Source organism: Salarias fasciatus, chromosome 5 (genome assembly GCF_902148845.1).
Source record: "Salarias fasciatus chromosome 5, fSalaFa1.1, whole genome shotgun sequence".
NCBI classification, from domain to species: Eukaryota; Metazoa; Chordata; class Actinopteri; order Blenniiformes; family Blenniidae; genus Salarias; species Salarias fasciatus.
The window spans coordinates 12,573,780-12,595,743 of NC_043749.1; the positions used below are offsets into that span (position 1 = coordinate 12,573,780).

Genomic DNA, 21,964 nt, shown 5'->3' on the forward strand with positions numbered 1-21,964 from the left:
TTTCTGCTGATCCAAAAAACTGACAGGTATCTTTTCTCAAGAATATATCCAAGTTCTATACTTGGCTGTTCTTATGCCTTGTCTTTAGCATTTAAATTATTACAAAACAATGAATTTACATAAATCAACAGCCACCAAATAAACCACAAAAAAAAAAAGCTAAAGCATGCATTCACTCAGAGCAGTTAAAGGTGCTTAAAGTCTGCTTAATACCGCAGTTTGGATGTGCAGCTCAGACTGAGGGTAAATGCTTCTGAGTGCCTCCGACAGTTTCCGCTCAACACAAACACGTTTTTATGAAGATTTACCTGCCTGTCTACCACAATTTCCTTTTTTTTTTTATATGCATTTGTCTTTTGCCTCTCAGAAGGATGATTTATAAGTCGTGTTACCAAATACTCAGGAAAATGATTGTTACCTCAGAATGATAAAATTAAGAATGTATGTTATTACCTTAGGGTGTTTTTTAGGGAGCTTTATGGAGCAAGGTGGGGAAACGGAGCCATGGCCGACACTTCAGGGAAACAATGAACTTACAAGGCCTTCAATAGCATACAGTACATGCATGCAAACGCACAAACGCTAACCACAAGGCTTTTTAGCTCTGGAAAACGTTAAGGTTTTTGTACCAAGGCCTGAAATGTTGAATGTAATTCAGATATTTTTTTTAAAAAAAGGACAATACATGCCATAATGTACATCGATGATGTTTTTAGATATATGAAACATATTTTCTTGTGTATAGATGTAATTCCCTATTAGGTTTTGGTGAATGATGAATGACGTGTTAAGTGTTAGTGTAGTTAGCAGTCGGGAAAAAAACGGGGGGAGGGATTGTGGGCAAACTGTCAAAATGAAGCACTCCTCATGAACTAATTTTGGCATTTTTAAGACGTACAAATACTCTTCTGTAACAATCGGCTAAGTGGTCTCGGGGTTCGACTCGCTGTTTGCCAGTCACTGTTCTGCAAACCTCTCACCGGGACAGTCGTGAGTCGTCGGGCTTGAATTTAGCGCTTTACTGCTGATTTCACGAGACGGAGACGCTGACCGCTATTAGTGTGGCGGCGCGTTCGCCATCCGTTCATAAACTGTGCCATGCTCTTATTTTAGCAAAGGAAGTCCCTTTTAAGATAAAACAGGATGAGATTTCAGTGTGATTAAAAACGATGAAATAAAAAGGAATTTTGATTGACATGCTTAGCTTACTCCGATTTTGGCTAGATGTGAAAGACTTTAAGAAGAAAACCCTTTATGCAGAAAAGAAATAATTCTAAAGAATAAAAGTGATCTCAGAAAACGATTGGTGTATTTGCCCGTACATTTGATAAACTTTTAAGCGCTTAGCTACAACACATGGATGCTCTTTATTGTCACAGGAATAACGTGCTCTACAGTTATTTACTCTCTGCAGCTCGTATTTGCTGAATCTCAGTGTTTCTCTGACTCAGTGAGGAAAGTCGAATTTGTGCTGCAGATGAAAAGTTGGGCTTTGTTTTCTTGTTCTTTCTTCAGCTGTACCTCTGTTGTATCTCGTACATTCTCTGTAACCGTTTCTACCTCAATCTGAAGACGTTGTACATGGAAGTATTTATTTCCTGTCATTACACATGCCGCGTTTCCATTTCTGGACTTGTGATAGTCTACCTCACTAAAGATTGTTGTGTCATTGAAATGAAGATATCATACCGAAAAAAAAAAAAAGAAAAATCAGTTTTTGACTTTGTTTATTTGTTTGTGCGAATGAAAAAATTTTGAAAGTTTTAGTGTTCTTATCATTTACTGAATAACACTTTGAAAATAAGATAACACTGGCTGCAGTATCTTTGTTCTTCATTTTAAAAAAAACACGTGGACCAGGCCTGAAGCCTGTCTGCCAGTGATCCATTACTCTCAGGGAAGTGCAAATAAATTTGGTGAGTGTCTGCAACTCAAGAATAAAAAGCTATTCCCTGACTTCAACTAATCCTGCTACATTAAGATGAGAAAAACATCTCCCACACCCAGAACTTTCTTTCAGATGAATTAGTTTTACGTTGATTATATGATCAGAAGTTACATGACTAAACCTAAATCAGTGATACTTAATTGACATTTATGCCACAGTTAGCTCTGACATGAATGTTTGTACAAGAGACATTCAGCGAGTGCTGATATTCAGTCTAACAGCAGTAAGAAGCTTCACAGCAGGGATCACTCCACTTCACATTAGATCAGAGGTCACCAGTGACATCTCGTTCTGGATCCCCATGATAACTAATGACGTCTGTGGAGATTCGTGCATGGAATGGAAATGTAAAAATGTAGGTGTACAAGAGCCAAAGCGGAAATTGTGGGAATGAAGAGATCCAAGAAAGATGAAACCTGCAGACAAACTTGTGTGGTGTTGAGTGATGTTCACTGCGAAGGTGAAGACAAAAGACTGAAGACAGGAATTCAGAAGTTTCAGAAAGTGAGACACTCACGCTGAGAATTTTCATGTCAACATTAATCTCATATAGCTGATTTTTGGCTGTGGAAGAAAGTGGAGCACACAGAAGAAATTTATTTTTTTGCCTAGCTAATAAACACATTTTCACTTCATCAACTGAACCACATCATGACTTTCATCCAGTTAAGGCTGATCTTGAAAAATTAGGAGACCTCCAAAGCAGAGAACCACTTGGAACTTCCATCCGGAGAAAAAGTGAAAGAAGCTGCCACTTCAGCAGCAGCACTGATGCAGAGAACCAGCGTTACAGCGACACCTACAGGCCCATCGTGGAAGTACAACAAAAAAGAAAAAAATAAACAAAACTGCTCCAAGGCTCAGCTCCATGTCGAAGTATTTCTGGAAAGCAATTTTCACTTGCAGGACATCAAAAAATAAATGAATAAATAAACTAATAAATAAATAAAAATAAGTATTTGTGGAATAAAAGCCGAGGTGATCTCACCTAGAAAATAAAAATGTAATGATGAAATAAAACCCAGTATTATTAAATAATGGAAAAGCACTGATGTGGTCAAGTGGTTAGGTGCACTTGCCTCAAATACATGCAAACTGTGAGAGGTTTGCATGTTCTCCACGTGTGCTTGTTTCCTCCCGCAGTCCAAAATTCTGTATGTCAGGTTAATTGTTGATCTTAAATTGCCTGTCTGTGTGTTTGCCCTGTGAGCTCCGCTTACAAGCAGTTATGAATATTAAAACATCACCAGAGACGCGCTATCACAGCAGAAAAGAAACCTCACAGCAGGGTTCCTGTTCCAAACTGTCACTACACCTGCTTCCACATTCCAGACAGGTGTTTGTTTACTTGTTGTTTGGTTCATTGCCTTTTTTTCCCCCATATGTTAATATGCGATTTATTTATTTGATGTGTGGTTTAGGGTGGCCTTTTTAGTTGTTCCCCTTTAGTCTCACTAGAGGGCGTTAGATAGCTGTAAGAAGTCATTTGAAGCTCTCAGCAAAGTCTGTTGGAGACTTCCCAGCAATAAAGACAGTGGTTCAAGACACTGCCTCAGGATGAAACAGAATCTGTATGGGGCAAGCAGGCACTGTGCAATATGACATCCTGGGCAGTGGCAACACAGAGGGCCAGAGCACCGGCGGAGAAGACACCCGTCCAATGTTCTCTCCGTTTTGGGCTGAAGTGGTGTTATTATAGTCTCCACAGTGAGAAAGTCTGTCTAAAAAGAGAACAAAAAAAAGTAACAAACAAACCTCCTAAAGTGGAGACAAACACTTCCTTTGCATACAGGGACGGAACCGAGTGTGTGTCATCTCGTGACACAGATTTAGAAAAGCTGCAGCATGTATGAACAGAGGCAGCCACCGCCTCACCGGATACTTCATCACGGAAACACTCTCTCTCCCTCTCACTCGCACACAGTCTTTCCTTCACAAACCTGCTCCCACCTCACACAACCTGATCACGCCAACGACCTTAATCCACATCCCACCTCTGCATCGAAGTCCTGCTATTCACATGGAAGAAGTCACAGAGTGTTACATATTTACATATTTCAGTAAGATGACGCACATCACATCAAAACTGCAATAATAATAATAATAATAAAAACATGTTATATTTTTTAATAGCACATTGTGAATATGCTTTGGAAAACAGGATGAAACTGCACAAAATGAGCAGTTCAATCAAAACAGTGGCAGCACTGCTGGAGGAGGATATAAAAGTATATCTACATTGTGTGTTCCTCTGTTCGTATGTGCTTTCCATCTTCCTGAAGTAGCTTGCTCTCCCTGTGCTTCCTCCTGCTGTGGGTGAGGAGCTGCGATACAGTGCACTGTACAGTCTGAGCCTACTGGGAGCATGCTGCTGACTCAGCCCAGGCCACTGCATTCATCTATCTGCACTGCAGTGCTGTCTCTGCTTACCCCCACCCCCATCCCTCCCTCACTGAGTGCGCCACACACACACACACACACACACACACACATATACACACCAACACAGAGGGAGGGAGGAAAGACACACACATGCCCTCTCACGCGCACCATCTTGGTACTATTGCACCATGACACACCTAATCACACCGAGACAGACAGCAGTCACATGCATGTTGTATTTACACCAGCAGCAATAAGCACATTTAGGTGTGTCTGTAAGTGATCTGTGTTGTCTGCCTAAACCTCGGCAGACTATCGGTCTCGGGCCGCTGTGTCTGTCCCCTCCCTGTAATGTGCAGGTTTCACTTTCCGTCACATATTTGCACGTTTTTGTCAATGAGCAGCGACCAAAGCAAACGCCTCATGGCGGACAGAGGGAGTCTGTTACACAGCATCTGAGCGGCTGACTGCTTCACATCGTTCCGTGTGATCAAACCACGACCGTTTTGTTTTGCATCCAAAAACGACACCAGCCAAAGGAATAACTGGAAGGCTGCTTTATTGTTTGGAAATAGATTCGTGCTCAAATGAAGACATTCGTTCACTGATTCTCGTTAAAATTGTCCCATGTGGTTGTGCAACACATGTCCTCTTTCTGACTGTATTAGTGGCAAGAGATAACGACAGTCAAAAGGTTTTTTTTTTTTCGTTGTTTTTTTTTTTTTTTTTTCCTCAGTTAAACTATTTTCAAAGAAAACAACTTTATCTCAGTCATGCTACAAAAGATTGGCCTCATATACCGTTCGGTAAACCAACATTTGGAAATGAACAGAAGTGGAAAAAACAGAAGGCAAGCTGTTCTCCTCCCAGCCTGAGAGCCAGTCAGCAGAACACACAGAGAGAGCACTTGTACTACATGACTCTACAAGATGTTAGTCCAGACAGTCTAATCTAGGTGGTGAGTTTTCAGTTTTAAAGTTTATTTTTGAACTCATTACATCGTTTCTATCGTGCGCCGTTTGGATTCACTCCCACGGGTGTCGAGATCCTCATTGCTGATTTTATTGACAGACTAAATAGAAAGCTAAAAAGGCACGTGCCGTTAAGAGATATTGCACCATAAACAAACACACAGACAGTTAAGACAACTAACTCTTAAATCATTAGATATATCATATTGAATGTGACAGCAACGGAAAGTTCAACTCCAAACAGCAGCGGCGTGTCGAGGGAGAAACATGGAGAGTTAGAGCTGCAACAAGCAAAAACGTTGTCACAAAAGTCAGCGGTGGCTGTTGGTGGGGGGGGGGGGGGGGGGGGGGGGGGGGGGGGGGGGGGCGCACGGGGTCGGGGGGGGGGGGGGGGGGGGGGGCACACCGGTTGACCAGCAGGCGCCAGCTGAAAGGCTATGAGTGTATGTGCATGTAGGTTCCGTGTGTGTGTGTGTCTGCATCTGGATATCTGCGTGTGTACAGTAGAGGAAAGTTGGGGGGGGGGGGGCGCGCTAGACATCTTCACACATGTACAAAAGGGTATGCTGGTAGTGCAATCCTCTCACCAAGGCAGGCTCCACAATTCTCAGCAAGCAGCCAGTACAACACCATGCATTGTACGTTGGTACCCAGTATGCAGAAGTCCCGGGCAGGCCAGAGTTCGGGTTAGACTCTGAACATACCACACAAAGAAAGAAGCGTGATCAGCAACACTCTGTGGTTCTGGTTTCACCTCAATGCAAGGAGTGGACGGGAGAGTCGAGTTACAGGTATTGTTCCAATGTTGTATATATATACTATATATATATAAATTGTACTATATTTATATATATATATTTATATATATATGTAGTATTGTACTGTATAGGTGTGTATTGGTTTATACAGTTTTAAATACATTTTTTGCTTCTTGATACATTTTTTTTTTAGCTTACTCCACTCTTTTTGTGTGAAAAGTGACTGAAAAAAACAAAAACAAAAAGCTACTCCATCTAACAAATGCGTCACAGCCTAACAAGTGTGACAAGGGGTGTCAGCTGGAAGCCATTCTATTTATGGTTATTAATATTTAGTGTTAGATTAATAGCTGTAGTTTTTTTTAAGTAATCCTGTATTTACAAAAAAACTACACATGCTGTTAAAATAATATATTACATTATTTATAGTTTCTTAAAAAGTCCAGTCTTAGCTTTAGCAGTTTGTGCCAGTTAGCCTGAATCTATATATTTTTTCCCCCATTATAGACTCTTTTTTTTTTTTTTTTTTGAAAGTTTCTTTCTGTCAAACGAATTGAACGTATCCATGGACATCTGGGAGAAAATGGACGGCAGTAGCATTTATGCTCATCATTCAGAGTTTTATTTGGTTCAAGTTAACACCCACACTGATTTTCGGAGATCTCATGCAGCAACTGGACCATGGAAGTGGAAAAACGGATGAGAGAGTTATTCATAAACAGGAAGTGACATCACTGCACAACAGGAAGTGCAAAAGCTCTGGTGTGGTGCTTCGGCTCACAGTACCGTAAGAATGCATCTGGTGCTCTGTTAGTTATTTGGTATTTGTTATGCAGAAGAGCAGGATGAAGAAAAATGGCAAATGAGAGGCTCAGAGCACTTGTTGTTGGTAAATACTGAAACGTGGGGCCGATCCACCCAGTGTCCCACTTCTGCTTCGGGAAGAATTAAGTGTGCTGCTCCAACCAACGAATCCCAATTCACTCCCATGACATCTCCTCACAGTGTTTCCTGCATCTGTGTCTGCTATCAGGGTGAACGCTATTAGTTTGTTTGGTGAAATTAATTGAGACCAGGCTACAGTCCAGAATGACTTTTCACCACAGATGTCATTTGATATCAATAGAAACACCGCCGTACGAGCGAACTAAATGTTGCTGTTTGACTGAAAAGCCTCTGGCCCTAAAAGTTCTAAGCACTACAAGCAAGAAGCACTAAGCTGGGCCCCGACCAGGCGGCTGTCGGCGTGGGACGGCCGGCCGGGGTCACCGTCCGCCAACGTGGCCGAAAACAAAAGAGTAACACATGACTTCAGAAATACTCCCATCACATTCACTTGCATTTTGTTGCAGAGCTCATAATAGTACATTTATAATATCTCCTGAGAAAAAGGGATGGATTTTTCAAGCATTGCATACATTTCTAGGGTCTCTCTGTCTGATAACGACAGTGACAAAACAAGAATGGGCCGGGCATACTTCACCCAATCCCACTCCGCGGACAAAGGGCAACGAGGGATAACAAGGCAGATCTCTTTGGCTTCTCCACACACAATGTTCTCATCACCCACTCATCATTTTTTTGTTTCTCCTCAAAATAAGATCCAATCACCCTCCAAAAATAATGTTACAGCGCAAGACCCCCCCCCCCCCCCCCCCCCCCACCCCCACCCCGCCGACATTCCTCTTGGCTTAATGTGGCTATCAAAACAGTGATAAAGTAAATGAATAAATCGACACCTAAATCCTCAACATCCACCTAAACAGGAATAGTACACAAGATAAAGAAACAAACACATACACATACAGGTAAGCTACATGAAACCACATACACTGGATCACTAATCCAATCCCTCCTTAGCCCTTTCAGAAAGGTCTAACCACCCCCAGAGAAACATCAGAAATAGAACGGAGTTTGCCATACCTGTGAAATCCCCACAAACTACTGACGGTAGCTTTCCAAAAGTGCCCGCTCACACAAAAATAAAGGCAGATGGCATGGGGTATTACATAGGTGCAGACAAATCATAAATAAAAGCGTCAAAGTCTTGCGCCCTTGAGAAATATTCCAGTCCCGATTAACAAACAATTCAGTTCAGTGATACAAACAGACATCTGTTTATACACATCACACACTCAAAAACTTCAGAGCAGCAAATTATTGTTTGGATTTCACCCACATTCTTCATACATAATGATGGCATTTCTTCTGTCTACAGAGGCATCATTTTAAACATAGCCATTTGGAATGAGCTGAGAGATAAGTAAAAAAAAAACAAACAAAAAAAAGTTTTTTTTATCCATTTTAGATTACCAACCCCATATCGCTTATCTTTGTTGAACAAATTACTCTTTAACTTTCAAATTTCGACAATGTCTCGATTGTACAGTCGAGCCACCACTGTGGTCTGAGTATTAGTGTCTTGTGGACTATGATAATTCATGCAAGATTTCTGATCAAAACATGCCATCATGCAAGTCATTTCTATGCATTGAACAAGCACAATTACTTATGTATTTGTTTGGAAATCTTTCTGAGTAAATGTAAGCCCTTGGCCCAAGTTGACCCCATAATAAACAGACCCTTAACCAATTTGGTGTGAAAGCCCATGTAAAAAAAAAAGCATTTTGATGTGGGTATAACAAAGATAAAATGAGTAGAAGAGTTGAGTGACATGGGAAAAGTGTTGAGTATTGTTCTTTTTTTCATGTTTGCATTTTTGCTGCTCAAACAATTTCTAGCTTTAGTGAAACAAAAAAAGTACTTCAAACACTAGTATTTGTGTCTTTCACTCAGTCATCCTTCTGTTCGCTCATAGAGTGAGTGTGTCATTTGCTCCTTTTTACAGTTTAGTACTAAACGACAAAGAAACACTCGGTGGCTGCATCAAAAGAACAATTCTTCAGCATCAAGCAGCTTCCTTGTTTTCCTCTCATAGTACTGCCTTCCATAGGAATCCGTTACTTGCATCCAGGCGTCAGATTTCCTGTTCTCGATTCATTTTTTTCGTTCCACCTCTTGGTGTAGATACTCGTCTCATCTATAGACCAGTGGTAAGTGAGCAACAGACATTTTCCCGTCTGCCTTCGAGTCCTCTTGTTAAGCTCAGTAGTCTAGATACGATGTCACACAGTATGTTGATTATGTTTGGTTTGACTATAGTTCAAGAGTCTTCAAGCCGCAACAGACCAAGCTGCTTCCCTCTGCATCAATATAAGAATGAAGTCTGTAAACAAAATTACTGAATACTATTTTTTTCTGACTTGCAAATGAAATAATCTGTACATCTGTGTGGGTGAGTTTCCTCTCGCTTTGCTTGAAGTTGCATTATTATAATCTTTATTATTACTGTGATTATTAATCCAACGCTCTAACATTTAGATTCCCTGATGTCTTTTTGGTTTCGCCCTTTCTCTTTCCTTCCTCCCTTGCCCTCGTTGTTGTCATCCTGCTTCTCCTTGTCAGGCTTGGTTACACTGTCATAAGAAGGCAGGGAGGCAGTTGAGGGAGTGCCCTCCTTCTTTTCTTGCTCCTGATTGTTGTCATCATTCTCCACTTTGTTATTTGCCGGCTTGCGCTTACAGACGAAGCCCCGCCTCGCCAGGTAGAAGCGGTAGGCCCTCTGGATGATTCTGGCGGACACGTCCTCCTGCTTGCGCCTCAGGGTGGTCGTGATGGGCTCGTACGAGACCTTGGAAGGATTGGCCGCCACGAAACGCTCCTCCATCTGTTGCCGCAGCATGTCCAGCTCACCGCTGTCGCCCAACACGCGCTTGGTGAAGGCAAACAGGATGTCCAGGCAGTGGATGCGGTCTCCACTCACCATCGGCATGTCCATTGCAATCAGCTCGATGGTGTTAGGCTTGGGGACGCGGAGCGGGTGTTCCAGGGCGTCAGCAAAGTCAGAAAGCTTGGCATAGGTGATGAACTGGGAGGCGTCCGGATCAAACTTCTCCCAAATTTCATAAAAGGTCTCAAAGTCATCCTCACTGAGCGGGTCGGCGCTCTCCTCTGTGGCCACACTGAAGTTTTCCAGGATGATGGCAATGTACATGTTGACCACAATTAGGAAAGAAATGATGATATACATCACGAAGAAGAAGATGCCCACGGACGGGTTTCCGCAGTCTCCCGTGGCAGGGGTGCCGGGGTTCTCCAGAAGGGGATCGCAGTCCGGGTCGTAGTTGAGAATTGGCAGCAGCAGTCCGTCCCAGCCGGCCGACGTGGTGATCATAAACAGGATGATCATGCTGTTTCCAAAGGTCTCGAAGTTATACATGTCGTCGATTCCAGCCCCATGCTTCACGTAGCCGAAGTTGGACATGCCGAAGATGGAGAAAATGAACATGACCAGGAAGAGCAGCAGGCCAATGTTGAACAAGGCGGGCAGCGACATCATGAGGGCAAACAGCAGAGTTCTGATGCCTTTGGCGCCCTTGATGAGTCGCAGGATTCGACCAATACGCGCCAGACGAATGACTCTGAAGAGGGTCGGTGACACAAAGTATTTCTCGATCAGGTCGGCCAGGAACATCCCTGAAGTCAAAAAGAAAGAAAAACAGACACGTCTGCTCAGCAACACTGAAACACTCTCCACTAAACTGTTGGGAGTTTTTTTTTCCAGTTTGCTCTTTGTGTTAACAAAAAAATAAATACAGTATAAAGGCCAAATGTATCCATCACCCAGGTTCTTTTGACAAAACTCTAATTTAATTATTCAATAAAATTATGGATTGTTCTGGATTTCTACTGAAAGAAAATCTATATTAATGGACAATAACTACTAACACTTAATGTTTAATCTGGAATTACTCTAGAAATAGCGCTAGGGTAAAGAGAAACTCTCCAATGGGACTTCAAGAAACACTTGTACCAGACGGCCAGCTAGTAAAATCAGAGACAGTAACTCTTCATCCTACATTTAAACTTTGAAACTAAACTAGCAAAGCAGAAAAGTTGGAAAGTCTGAGTATGTGGAGGAGGACAAGTCTGTTGACACAATAAATTAAAAGAACATCCTCAGCCACCGCCGTGCCATTTAGTCCATTGTTGATACTTGCCCACAATGGAGAGGATGACTACCACCACGTCGAAGATGTTCCAGCCGTTGGTGAAGTAATAATGACGCAGCGCAAAGAGCTTCAGCAGAAACTCGCCGGTGAAGACCACGATGAAGATGAAGTTGACCCAGTAAAGCACATTCTCCGTGTCCTCTGACTGGTCGTCTGTCTCCACCATCATGGTGACCATGTTGAGGCAGATCAGCATCATGATGGAGATGTCGAACACTTGCTGCGTCACAAAGTCAAACACCATTCCCTGGATCTTGTTCTGGGGAAATAAGAGAACGAAAAGAAGGGATGTTTTACAATCATTTCTGCTGCAAGTTTGAAAATTACACAACTGTTTGATGCTGAAGGGAGCGGGAAAGGTTTACCTGAGGCCTGGGTATTGGTTTCTGTGGCTTCTTGGAGCCCAGTTTCTTCATAGCGTTGTAGTATTTCTTCTGCTCCTCTGTCATGAAGATATCCTGACCTCCAAAGTGAAGGAAGAAAAACAGTTTGGTTACAATCTGACAGAAGTCACACCGCTTACTCCACTGCTAATTTAAAAGGATGGTTGTGTTTTAACAAGCAAGACATGAGCCGAACTTGTGTTTTCGAGAAGGCGACAGTAAGGAAAGTAGATCTTATCTTTTTCTTTTGCTGATTGAAGTTGTCGATGATGACACCAATGAACAGGTTCAAGGTGAAGAAGGAGCCGAAGATGATAAAGATGACAAAGTAGATGTACATGTACAAGTTGTCTTCATACAGGGGTTGGTCTTCCACCTGAAAATCAAATAAAGCAAAAAGTTAGCACATTCCTTGAAATTACTATGAGCAACCACGGCCAACCGCTCAGATTCAAAAACCATTTGATTTCCTCAGTCAGGCTAAGTTTACACTGATGGAATCACGGGGAAGACCAGTAACCTGACTGTTATCCAGAAAAAAAAGCATTATAAGCCATTATGACTCATTATGGAAGGGGAGGGATTTTTTTGCAGGGTGCTGCATCAAAGCAGATTAATTAAATGTTGACAGGAAGTGTGGCTGGATGACTGTGACCTTCAGAAATCAGAGCATCGGGAGCCACTGCACACATACCAATGGACTAAAACTGTCACTGCACTGAAAACGTAAAAATGCTAAAACGTTTTAACTTGTAAAGAAGTGACAGAACGCACAGGACCACTGAGCACCAATCTCCTTTTCCAGCATGCACGTGCACACAGTGCCAGAACTGCTCAGAGCTGCTTCTGCTGACTGTAGTATGACTGTGCATGATTATGCAGCCAATTGGCCTGCCATGAACTCTGCAGCTTCTCTGTAGTATTGTCAAGAAGAAGATGAGTGACAAAAGAGTCTCAAAAAGAAGAAAAAAGAGCTGACGGTCCCGATCGAACCAACCAGAGCTTCATAACAGCGTAGTGACCGATCATTTCTCTGAACTTTGAGAGGAAGCAGGGGGAAAGCGCAAATTCCACAGATAAAGGCTCTCAAGTCCAGACTCAAACCAGGGACACCCTCTCTCATTGCGGGTTTTTTTTTTTTTTTTTTTTTTTGGACTTTGACTGTTTCAAGTGAATGAAACACTCCACTGCAATACTCACCTTTCTGGAATCTATTGCCGCATACATAATGTCCATCCAGCCTTTGAATGTAGCCTGAAAGTGAAGCCACAAGCTGTTATAGAAAACAGGAACATCTGACCAAAGTCGAAAGAAACAAATGAGAATTAAAGTGTCTCACCACTTGCAGCAGAGCCAAGTATCCTGCACCCACGTTGTCAAAATTGATCTTGACATTCTTCCATCTGACTCCACTTACGTTTGCATTAATGAGCTCATAGCACTCGCTTTTGTTGTTCACTTCATCCGGGAGAAAGTACTCCTCGGACGTTTGATTGAAACAGTAACCATACTTTCCGGCAAACAGATTGACGCCCATGATGCTGAAGATGAGCCAGAAGATGAGACACACCAGCAGCACGTTCATGATGGAGGGGATTGCACCCACCAGGGCGTTCACAACAACCTGAGGACGAGACCGAGGAAACAAACTGTAATCCAGCCACTACAGTCCAGCTGACAGGGAAACTTTACACATTAGAGAACCGACACAGAGTTAAACAGAAATGCACACGTCACATGCTGAAGTTGACTGCACTGAATGACCAGGGGCCGTGATAAGACCAGCGGAATCAAATATTCCCACTTAAATAATTTCTGTAGAGATTTTGCCTTTCAAGATTTTAATATGTAGGATTTCAATTTTCATACTGAACTGTTAATGTGACAACAGCTACACTTTATCATCCTACATGTACACGTTCATGCATGTAACGTCAATGAAAAAACACTGTATTAGAAGTCAGGCATATAGAAGTTGAATAATACCGCATAAATTATGCTACTCAAAGAAGGACATTAATCTCTTTGAGAGGACACCATATGAATGTGCATTTCCAAACACAGAGGCACCATGGGAACAGAAAGGCAAATGAAAAAAAAAACAAAACAAAAAAACATACAGGCAAACATCCAATGTCAAATTTGTTTGTGTTCTCATTTCAACTCTAATATTTTATCAAATATTACAAGACAGAGACAATGCATCTATGCGAGAAGTAATATACTGTAACTGCAAAACGATGGTCGTGAAAATCATGGTGGTGAGATTCACTGATGAGCAAGGATGGCGGGGGAGGGGGATATGCAACCAGAAGTTTGTCGGTCTTCCAGTGTGACAATGCCAAAGCCAAACTGTGATAAGATCAGATAACAGGACAGTTGAGGCAGAGCAAAAGTCAGAGGATGCTGAGTCTAGGAACGAGCAGAGGTTTCTATTTTTCTGCCAAGAAACAACCAGCGGCCAAACCAAACTCCCGTCATTTTTTGAGGAATATGAGCAGCACACTCAGTACCGAGCCCTCCAGGGGTCACATCGTATCAGAACTATTGATGTGGAAACTGTACACAGAATAGTTACTTGCATGCAAACCGTAAATTACGAGTCCACAAAACCATCCACTGTGACTACAGGTCTCCATATCAATTCATTCACACACTATACGACTCCTGGGGGTCTCTGGAAATCAATCAGACGTCGCAGATGTTCAATTTCGTGACGGTTCACTCCCACCTCTGGTTGTTTTCTCAGCAGGTTACTAAATAGTGCTGAATCATTATTGTGTTGTGTTGCGTCATACAGGGAAAAATTACTGCTAGAGCTGAGTCCTTCGTGAGGCATTGGATAGATTTTAATTCAATAAATCATTGCTAATTGCCTTAATATAAAACTGAATTTAAAATATATGAAATGAAGTATGATCAATCAAATCAGATGTGCCATGACCATCTGAGATGATCTCCATGCAAAAAAAGCTGCTCGCAGATCAAAGGGATTAACTTAGAAACTCCCTTCCGGTACATTTTTTTTTTTTTTAAATTTGCCGTTTTGCCATTTCTAGCATGCGTCAAGGCTTTTATTTAATTTGCATGCAAAAGCACCAGCTGCCTGGCATCTTAGGTCTTACCCTCATCCCTTCAAAACGTGACAGGGCCCTGAGGGGTCTCAAGGCCCTCAGTGTCCTGAGTGATTTAATCGGGCCTAGATCGGAGAAGCCCAACGCATTAGCTATAAGGCTGACTATAGACACCTACACAGATAGGGACAGAAGGAGAGGGGGGGTGGGGGAGGGACAGAGGCAAAGGAAGAGAGGACCCACATAGTTAGAGGGAATATATTTTGAAAAGTGGACCCTGTATATACTTTACTGATGGCTGAATGGTGATATACAGGTAAGTACAGATCTATGTTTCTATGAGGAGCTATGTAACATACAGTTTAAACAGGGGTGATTACAATGTACAAAGTATCATTAACGTGCACCAAAATTTGTTTTTTTATTTTAATTTGTTTTTTTTTTTTTCCGTATGTTTGTGTTTGGTTTAGTTTGGCAAGCCAGTCTAGCGTGAAAACCAGCTTAACAGCACAGTGAGCACACCTGGAAAGAAACTTGTGGTTGACACAGTGAGAGGGAGAGAAGAGAGTCAAACAAAGGGAAAAATTAGAGGAGAGATGTGTTCACAAACACTAAATCAATGTGACACAATAATATACACACAGTACACGGTACAAAACAGTACAGTTTCCACACCAGAGGGCAGTTTACTTAAAGAGGGGAGAGAAAATGCAGAAGGTTGAGGACAACTTTCAGGGTTGGAAGAGAGCGTAACCTGTGAAAGTAGGAGTCCCACCACAGCACACAAACCTTACCCTGGACCCCCAAACACCGAGCCCTCAGTCCCTCTCGAGAGCTGTGCAATGTCTCTCTTAACTTAAAGAGACACAGGTTATAGGCGCCTGCTGTGAGAGAAAGCACAGGTCAGGGTTAGCCGACAAGCTCGCATGGAAAAGCAGGGAGATCACTGTTGATTTGACGCTTCTTCTTTGAGAAGAGGATTTGTAATTTTCTAATCACTTGATTTAATGTTGGGTTTAATCTGATGGGCAGAAATTCAACAATAAGCAATGGAATGTGGTTGATCGGTTGATATTTGATTCATGTTGACACCATAATTTACTTCATTTTTGATGAATACCACTATTTGGTGACACATTTTTTTTCAACATCAATGTACAAACTATTATTAATCTTATAGACACATGATCAAAACCATGTGATATAATACTTCTTTACAACCAATTATATATAAAAATCTATAGAATTAGTTGCTCAGCAGCTTCCATCGCTATCTGAACTACGATCGAAGAGAGACTGTTATGCCTTGAACTTTGTGTCACATAATAAAAACCGGATCAACATGTGACGGGATGAGGCAGGGGTCAAATTACAAGCACCCACTGGAGTTTGTTAGCAGGATCAGAAACATTAAATTTTTCTGAAAAGCTTTTTCCGTCTTTGCATAGCTTATATATGACATTAAAGAGAGAGAGAGAATAATGATGGGCCATCCTTGCTGCCTCAGATTACGAAGTGCTGTTCAGAACTAATTCAGGCCTACAAAATCAGGACAAAACAATCATTTCAGCTATTATAGGAAGCGCTTCAGCTTTTTCTGCTGCTGTTTTCCTCATACAGAAACAGCTTCAGCAAGAGATTCAACTTTGATGAGGAGGGGCAGTAAAATCTGAAACTACAACAGCTTGTTTCAGAGCATAAGGTGTGTCTAATTGTCTTGTATTGAATAAATTTGAACTTTCTGTGGGGAACAAAGTAAAAACAAATTCAAAAAGCTACGTGGCATGGGTTCCAGAAAAAAACAAACAAAAACAAAACACAAAGACACACAAATAATGAAAGATGAGCTCAAAAGTTACCCTTTATAGGATTCAGAAGAGCAGTTGTCATTAAAATGCAGATTTGCGTGTATTTATCATGTCTATAGTCACATGAAACTTTGTGTATCACAGACACACAGACATGCATATATTTTCATGAAGACTCAGTCACAAATACGCACACTTGTAAATATAATTTCCCATCTGCGGCAGGATCGGTGACACTGTCACAGTGCTTTTGCGCCTCACAGTGTATAAACTACCCCCCCCAAAAAGATAGTCCCCGTCAGCTTCCACTGTCTTCACAGGATGAATCCCAGTCGTTTTTGCTGACCACCTGATATCCGGGAACACCATGTCCCGTTGGGAAGCTAAAGACCTGAAACTATGGCGAAAATTTCCAGGATAATCGTGGTACCCTGAGGAAAGTTCTTGATCTTTGCGAGACTCCCAGGCTAATCCTGTGTTCAAAGGTTGTTTCTTTTCCCAAACGTACAGTCGAGAGCTGTGGACGAGGCAACACGAGTCGAAAAAGTGTCACACGCAAACAGCGCTCGACTAACACAGCAAGTGTGGGTATTTGGACAAATTCGAAGACGAGTTCTGAAGACTTAACACAACATTAGTGCACCGTCATCACATAAAAGTACACCGACCAGCTGTAACAACGTGAATACCTGACTGGATTGTGGCTAAGCGGAGACTAACAGGACTACCATGATGCATTGTGTATTCTGACAGTTTCCTATCAGAACTGACAGTAAGTTGTCTTTTGAATCTGACCAAACAGGCAAGCTGCTCACTGCTTTTTCCTCTTCGGTAAACTTTCATGACCACTTTGACCACTGCAGACTGGGAGGGGCTTATAGGAGCGACACGTGTTCGGAGGTTCTCTAATCTGCCATTGTTCCTACTTATAACACGTTGATTTAGAGGGAAAAATTTTAATTCAATGTACAAAAGCCATTCACCTGTCAGTGGTCGTAACGTTACGGCTGGTCGGTGTATAAGACCTTTCACGTGTATGGATGTCAACACTGAACCACAGACAGGGTGGGAACCCACTGGTGGAACACGGAGGTTCAAGGGGTGATGATCAATTACACAAATGCAAAGAGAACACGGAAAAAAATATATCATTAAAAAAACTTGAAAAACATGACATACCAGCATAATTTAACTAGTCTGCAAGAAAAATCCAGAAATCCAGAGAAAAAGTCAAAGGCTTGAGCATTTGGCTTGAAAATCATTGTCTTGTAGCTTTTAGCCGCACTATGGTGCTACGCACAGAAGCCAAAGACGAATTAAAGCTGATCCAGTGACCCACGAGTAGGGTATCCTGTTTAACTTGGAAAATCAAACATAACTACAAAACAGAAACGTCATAAAGGAATTACTGTCTGCTCACTGATTGTCCTCCTCCTCCTCCTCATCATCATCATTATTTTCAATGCCACCAGACTTTTCTCTGGGTTCTGTCTTCTTCTCTGAGTTCTGAGTCTTCAAATTTTTTTAATCACTTTCTTACACACTTTTCCTCTTCACGTGAGACGACACCACATTGAGGACCACCATGAAATGACGAGAGAAATGTTCAACTTGACGGACAGCGATGGATTTTTTTTTTTTTTTTTTTTTTTAACGATGACGTCATCTTGCACTGATGGGCGCGAACATAAAAATAGTTTTTCTCTGTAGGGGGTGCGGGAAGAAATTCATGTGAGATACTCATCATGCACAAATGACAGAAAGGGACAAACCATACGTGAGCCACAGTTACTGCCGGGTGGGAAAACACAAAATGACTCAGTAGGCAGAGCTAGACGGCAGCTCTGAAATGTACCAGAGTTTACAGATATTTACTGTGTCAGGGATGCTGCTGTGCTGCTGTCAGGGGGCCCAAAATTTTCTAGTGGACAGCTATGACAGAGACATTGAACAGTGTGAGGAGACACACCCTCTAATCCATGTTTCTAGAAATTAAATGTAAAATCTCAACGTCTACATTTAGAAATAAGAAAAGAAAATTAAGAAGAAAAAAAAGCCTAAATCAACTGACCCCCAACAATGCAACAAATGTGGGCTTCTCTAATTTCCAGGAGCAAAGAACATGTCATGTTCGTGTTTTTGAGACTTTAACCTATCTGGTCAACTTTGTCATGTGATGACAAGAAAATAAACATTCAAGTTTGACCTGCAGCTGAATATTATTATTAATATTTTTGCTAATATGAAATCTGCAGGACAAATGGCCAACTGGTACTCAGACACTGAAGCTTTAATTCAGCCGTTCACACTGCTTATTGGTTCTGATAATACTTTAACATACTTTGTACTTATGTTTTTTAAAAAAATTGTACCTGTAACTCCTAAAAATTTTCTGCTCAAGTTGACCAAGGAGTAATGTCTCAAACCCCAATTTTTCCTAATGTTTGCAGTTCTAAAATATGATGGTGACTTTAACCAGACGACTTTGATGTGACTAAACAGTAACAAAGTGAACTTACATCCACAATGAAGAAGTCCAACCAACACCAGGCGTTGGTGAAGTACTTGACGAAGCCGTAGGCCACCCATTTCAGCAACATCTCCAGGATGAAGATGTAGGTGAAGACCCGGTCGGCATACTCCAGAATGATTTTGGTCACCTTCCTTTGCTCTATGTACACATCTTCAAAGGCCTTAAAAGCAGCAGAAAAGCAACACACAACCAAGGTTAAATTCATCATTAACAGCATTTTTTATATATATATAATTTATTATGATTAAAATCCACAATAAACTACTTCACTGTAGTTGAATTTGGACAAAAACTGCAAACAGTGCAGGATCCTCTGGATTAGTCGTTTTTACTTACATAATTATCCAATCATGCTGTCGGCTGTGCGCACAGCAAGTAATAATGACTTGTTAAAGTGAACTTGATCCATGTTAATACAGACTGCAGACGTGCTTCATTGCCTTGGTTTATTCTCCAGCACATACGTAGGTGTTTTGATTTGGCAGGAGGCCTTGGCCATCCAGAAAGCTGCAAGCCTAAGCTAGATTGTGCTGGTTGAAAGGTTAGTGCATTACAGCACTTTGCTTTGCATTAGCAGCAGCCATATTGTGAGCTCCAACAGAAGAGAGGCAGGACGGGATCCTGCTTGCTCACATCCTTTGAAGGAAGCGATGTTCACAACCTCGAGGCGAACGGTATGTGTCTATTCATTGTTTTGGACCAAAGACCTTTAAATACACCCGAGACTTTGAGGAGCTTTAGAAGCTCAGTATCTCTGATCGATGAGGATAACAACTATTGTACAACTGCTTAAAAATACAAGTTCATTCTAAATCAATGTCCAGGAACTTGTGTCTGTGTTCTTACCAAAGCTCCACTGCTGAGGAGAATCATGAAAATGATGAGCGTTTCAAACCAGTTGTGTTCTACTATCAGGTAGCAGGTCTTCCTCAGGAACCACCAGTGTTTCCCCCAGCCGTGAGTGATGGGCACGTCACAGCATTTGTATTTGGCCACACATTCTGAATGACGAATAAAAGCACAATGACTGATGCACACCGCCATGACCGCTGTTTTATGAAGTCCTGGTCAGTTTTAATTAGCATCGTGTTAATTAAGATCGTAAGGTCACCTACCGTCTGTCCAACAGGCTTCTGGGTCAATGTACTCCTCCACAACCTCCACCACTGCCACCTCCTCCACATCAGGCTTGATGTCTATTGTACTTCCCTCAGATGAACTGGTGTCATCCAGCTAGGAGAAACAGGACCAACACAGCCGTTCAGGTTCAGCAGTGGGATGCTGGGAGCAGACCGTACGCATGCGGCACAGTGCCAGTATGGCCATTATATTCATACCCCTTTGGGGTTTATGTCCAGAACATGATTTATTACTAGAGGTACTCATGTTGTAGTCATGTAATGCAGCTAGTTTTCCCCCTACTACTGTCTGTTCTGCAGGATTATTATGAGAGGCACAAGGAGGTCATTAAACCTGGACGATGATTTATTGTAGCAGTAATAATAGCCACGGTTAAACTTGCATGAATATAAATTCCTCACAGATTGAGGATCCAATTATTCACCAAAAGAAAATTTAACAATGATTTTTCATCTGTAGATGATCGGAGTCTGTACTGCATGGAAAAATTTCATAAGCTGAGGAAAAATATTTATTTGAATATCTCAATGCTGGTGAAATGTTATCAAAGCTAATTAATTGTGAGGTTAAAACTCCTTGTTAAACACTGAAATTTCATCTTGTTGAAGCTAACAATTCCCAATAAATCACGTAATTTCTTCAGTCAGTCTCAGGCGCAGCAGAAAAGCAAAACGCCAGCTTTACAGAGCCTTATTTCAGTAAAGTATGCACATGCAGACACTGGGCCAATGCAATCCACTGGAGAATGATACTGCACTTTAGAATCTTAAATTGTCAGCAAAGCAACGTATGCACGCTCTCTTCCTCTCCCCTCTCTTTTTCCTTCACCAAACAGCCAGATGGATCCCTGCTCGTCTGATTGGCTGCTGGCGGCCCTCTCTGTGTCTCCCTGCAGTGTGCCCTGTGGCGAGCTGTGGTACAGGGGAGAGCGCTGCGCGGTTGGCTGAGGCAGCCCAGTGGAATACGAGCACAGCGCAGGTACGATCGTGATGCAGCTGCATTGTCTTCCTGCTTCCTACCAGAAACCAGGTCAAGGTGACCCATACGGCAAACCTCTCCGCAAGCACGCATACTGCCCTAACCATCCATGCTCACGATGTACAGGAGGCTGTTGCATTGCCTGATCCTCATGGTTTCTGTGTGATGTTGTTGCAGTTATTACTCTCTCGCCCAGTTATCACAGATATGTCACAATATCATCAAAAACAAAACCACAGTATCAACTAACTCTCAACAAACTATGCACCTATACTTTTCCATGAGGGTAACGATTCTGATGTGTTAGTCCTACAGCGCTGTCATGACGGATAACATTAAAAAACTGTGGCATGTGCTGTGAATTTTGATGATTTCAAAATCCTTCACCAAACTTTTGTCTTCAGTCTGATTTAAATGAGTGATTCTGTAGCCATTATTTAGTCCACCAGTCATAAAGTTACACGCACGTTTCCATCCTCGTGCATATAGCAGTCACGGTTACTCACGTCTTTGCTGTTCTCCACATCTGACTCGCTGCTGAAGTCTTCAGTGTTGAGGTTTTCGAAGTCCGACTCGCCAACAGCGATGGGCACGCAAACCGTGAGGTTGGGGTTGTGGATAAAAGACATGTAGTCTTCATCGATCATGTACTTTCCCACACTGCTTCCAATGCCGCTGGTGGTGCCATTGCCATTTTTGGGGTAGTCCAGTTCGCGGTTGATGTCAACTGTGTGGTTTGCAATGCAGTTGAGCTTCTTTTCATACATTTCATCCAATGGTTTCTGTTCATCTTCCATTGGAGGCTGTTCAGTGATGAAATACGACAAAAATGCTGTTAGACAACAAAAATAGCATCATAGAGTAAAATCAATTCATGTGAAAGTCATCAAGTTATAGGGCAACATAAGAACTGGTCA

The 21,964-nt window shown here is 42.0% G+C and overlaps 1 protein-coding gene and 1 long non-coding RNA gene across 2 annotated transcripts in view; one reads left to right on the plus strand and one right to left on the minus strand.

Moving 5' to 3' along the window:
* The first annotated feature begins 1 nt into the window (after position 1).
* On the plus strand, positions 2 to 21,910 carry LOC115388533 (uncharacterized). Its single transcript, XR_003931482.1, has 3 exons — positions 2 to 928; positions 16,863 to 16,873; positions 21,900 to 21,910. It is a non-coding gene; the product is annotated as an uncharacterized LOC115388533 (long non-coding RNA).
* scn8ab (sodium channel, voltage gated, type VIII, alpha subunit b) overlaps positions 8,768 to 21,964 on the minus strand; it is a 38,431-nt gene continuing 25,234 nt past the window's right edge. The window contains exons 18-28 of the mRNA XM_030091690.1: positions 21,554 to 21,850; positions 20,045 to 20,162; positions 19,776 to 19,930; positions 18,916 to 19,089; positions 14,640 to 14,762; positions 12,854 to 13,138; positions 12,715 to 12,768; positions 11,753 to 11,890; positions 11,497 to 11,601; positions 11,120 to 11,390; positions 8,768 to 10,595 (exon numbers count right to left, since the gene is read on the minus strand). Of these exons, the coding sequence (XP_029947550.1) occupies positions 9,430 to 10,595; positions 11,120 to 11,390; positions 11,497 to 11,601; positions 11,753 to 11,890; positions 12,715 to 12,768; positions 12,854 to 13,138; positions 14,640 to 14,762; positions 18,916 to 19,089; positions 19,776 to 19,930; positions 20,045 to 20,162; positions 21,554 to 21,850 (2,886 nt within the window). The 3' untranslated portion in view covers positions 8,768 to 9,429. The remainder of the gene's footprint in view (positions 10,596 to 11,119; positions 11,391 to 11,496; positions 11,602 to 11,752; positions 11,891 to 12,714; positions 12,769 to 12,853; positions 13,139 to 14,639; positions 14,763 to 18,915; positions 19,090 to 19,775; positions 19,931 to 20,044; positions 20,163 to 21,553; positions 21,851 to 21,964) is intronic.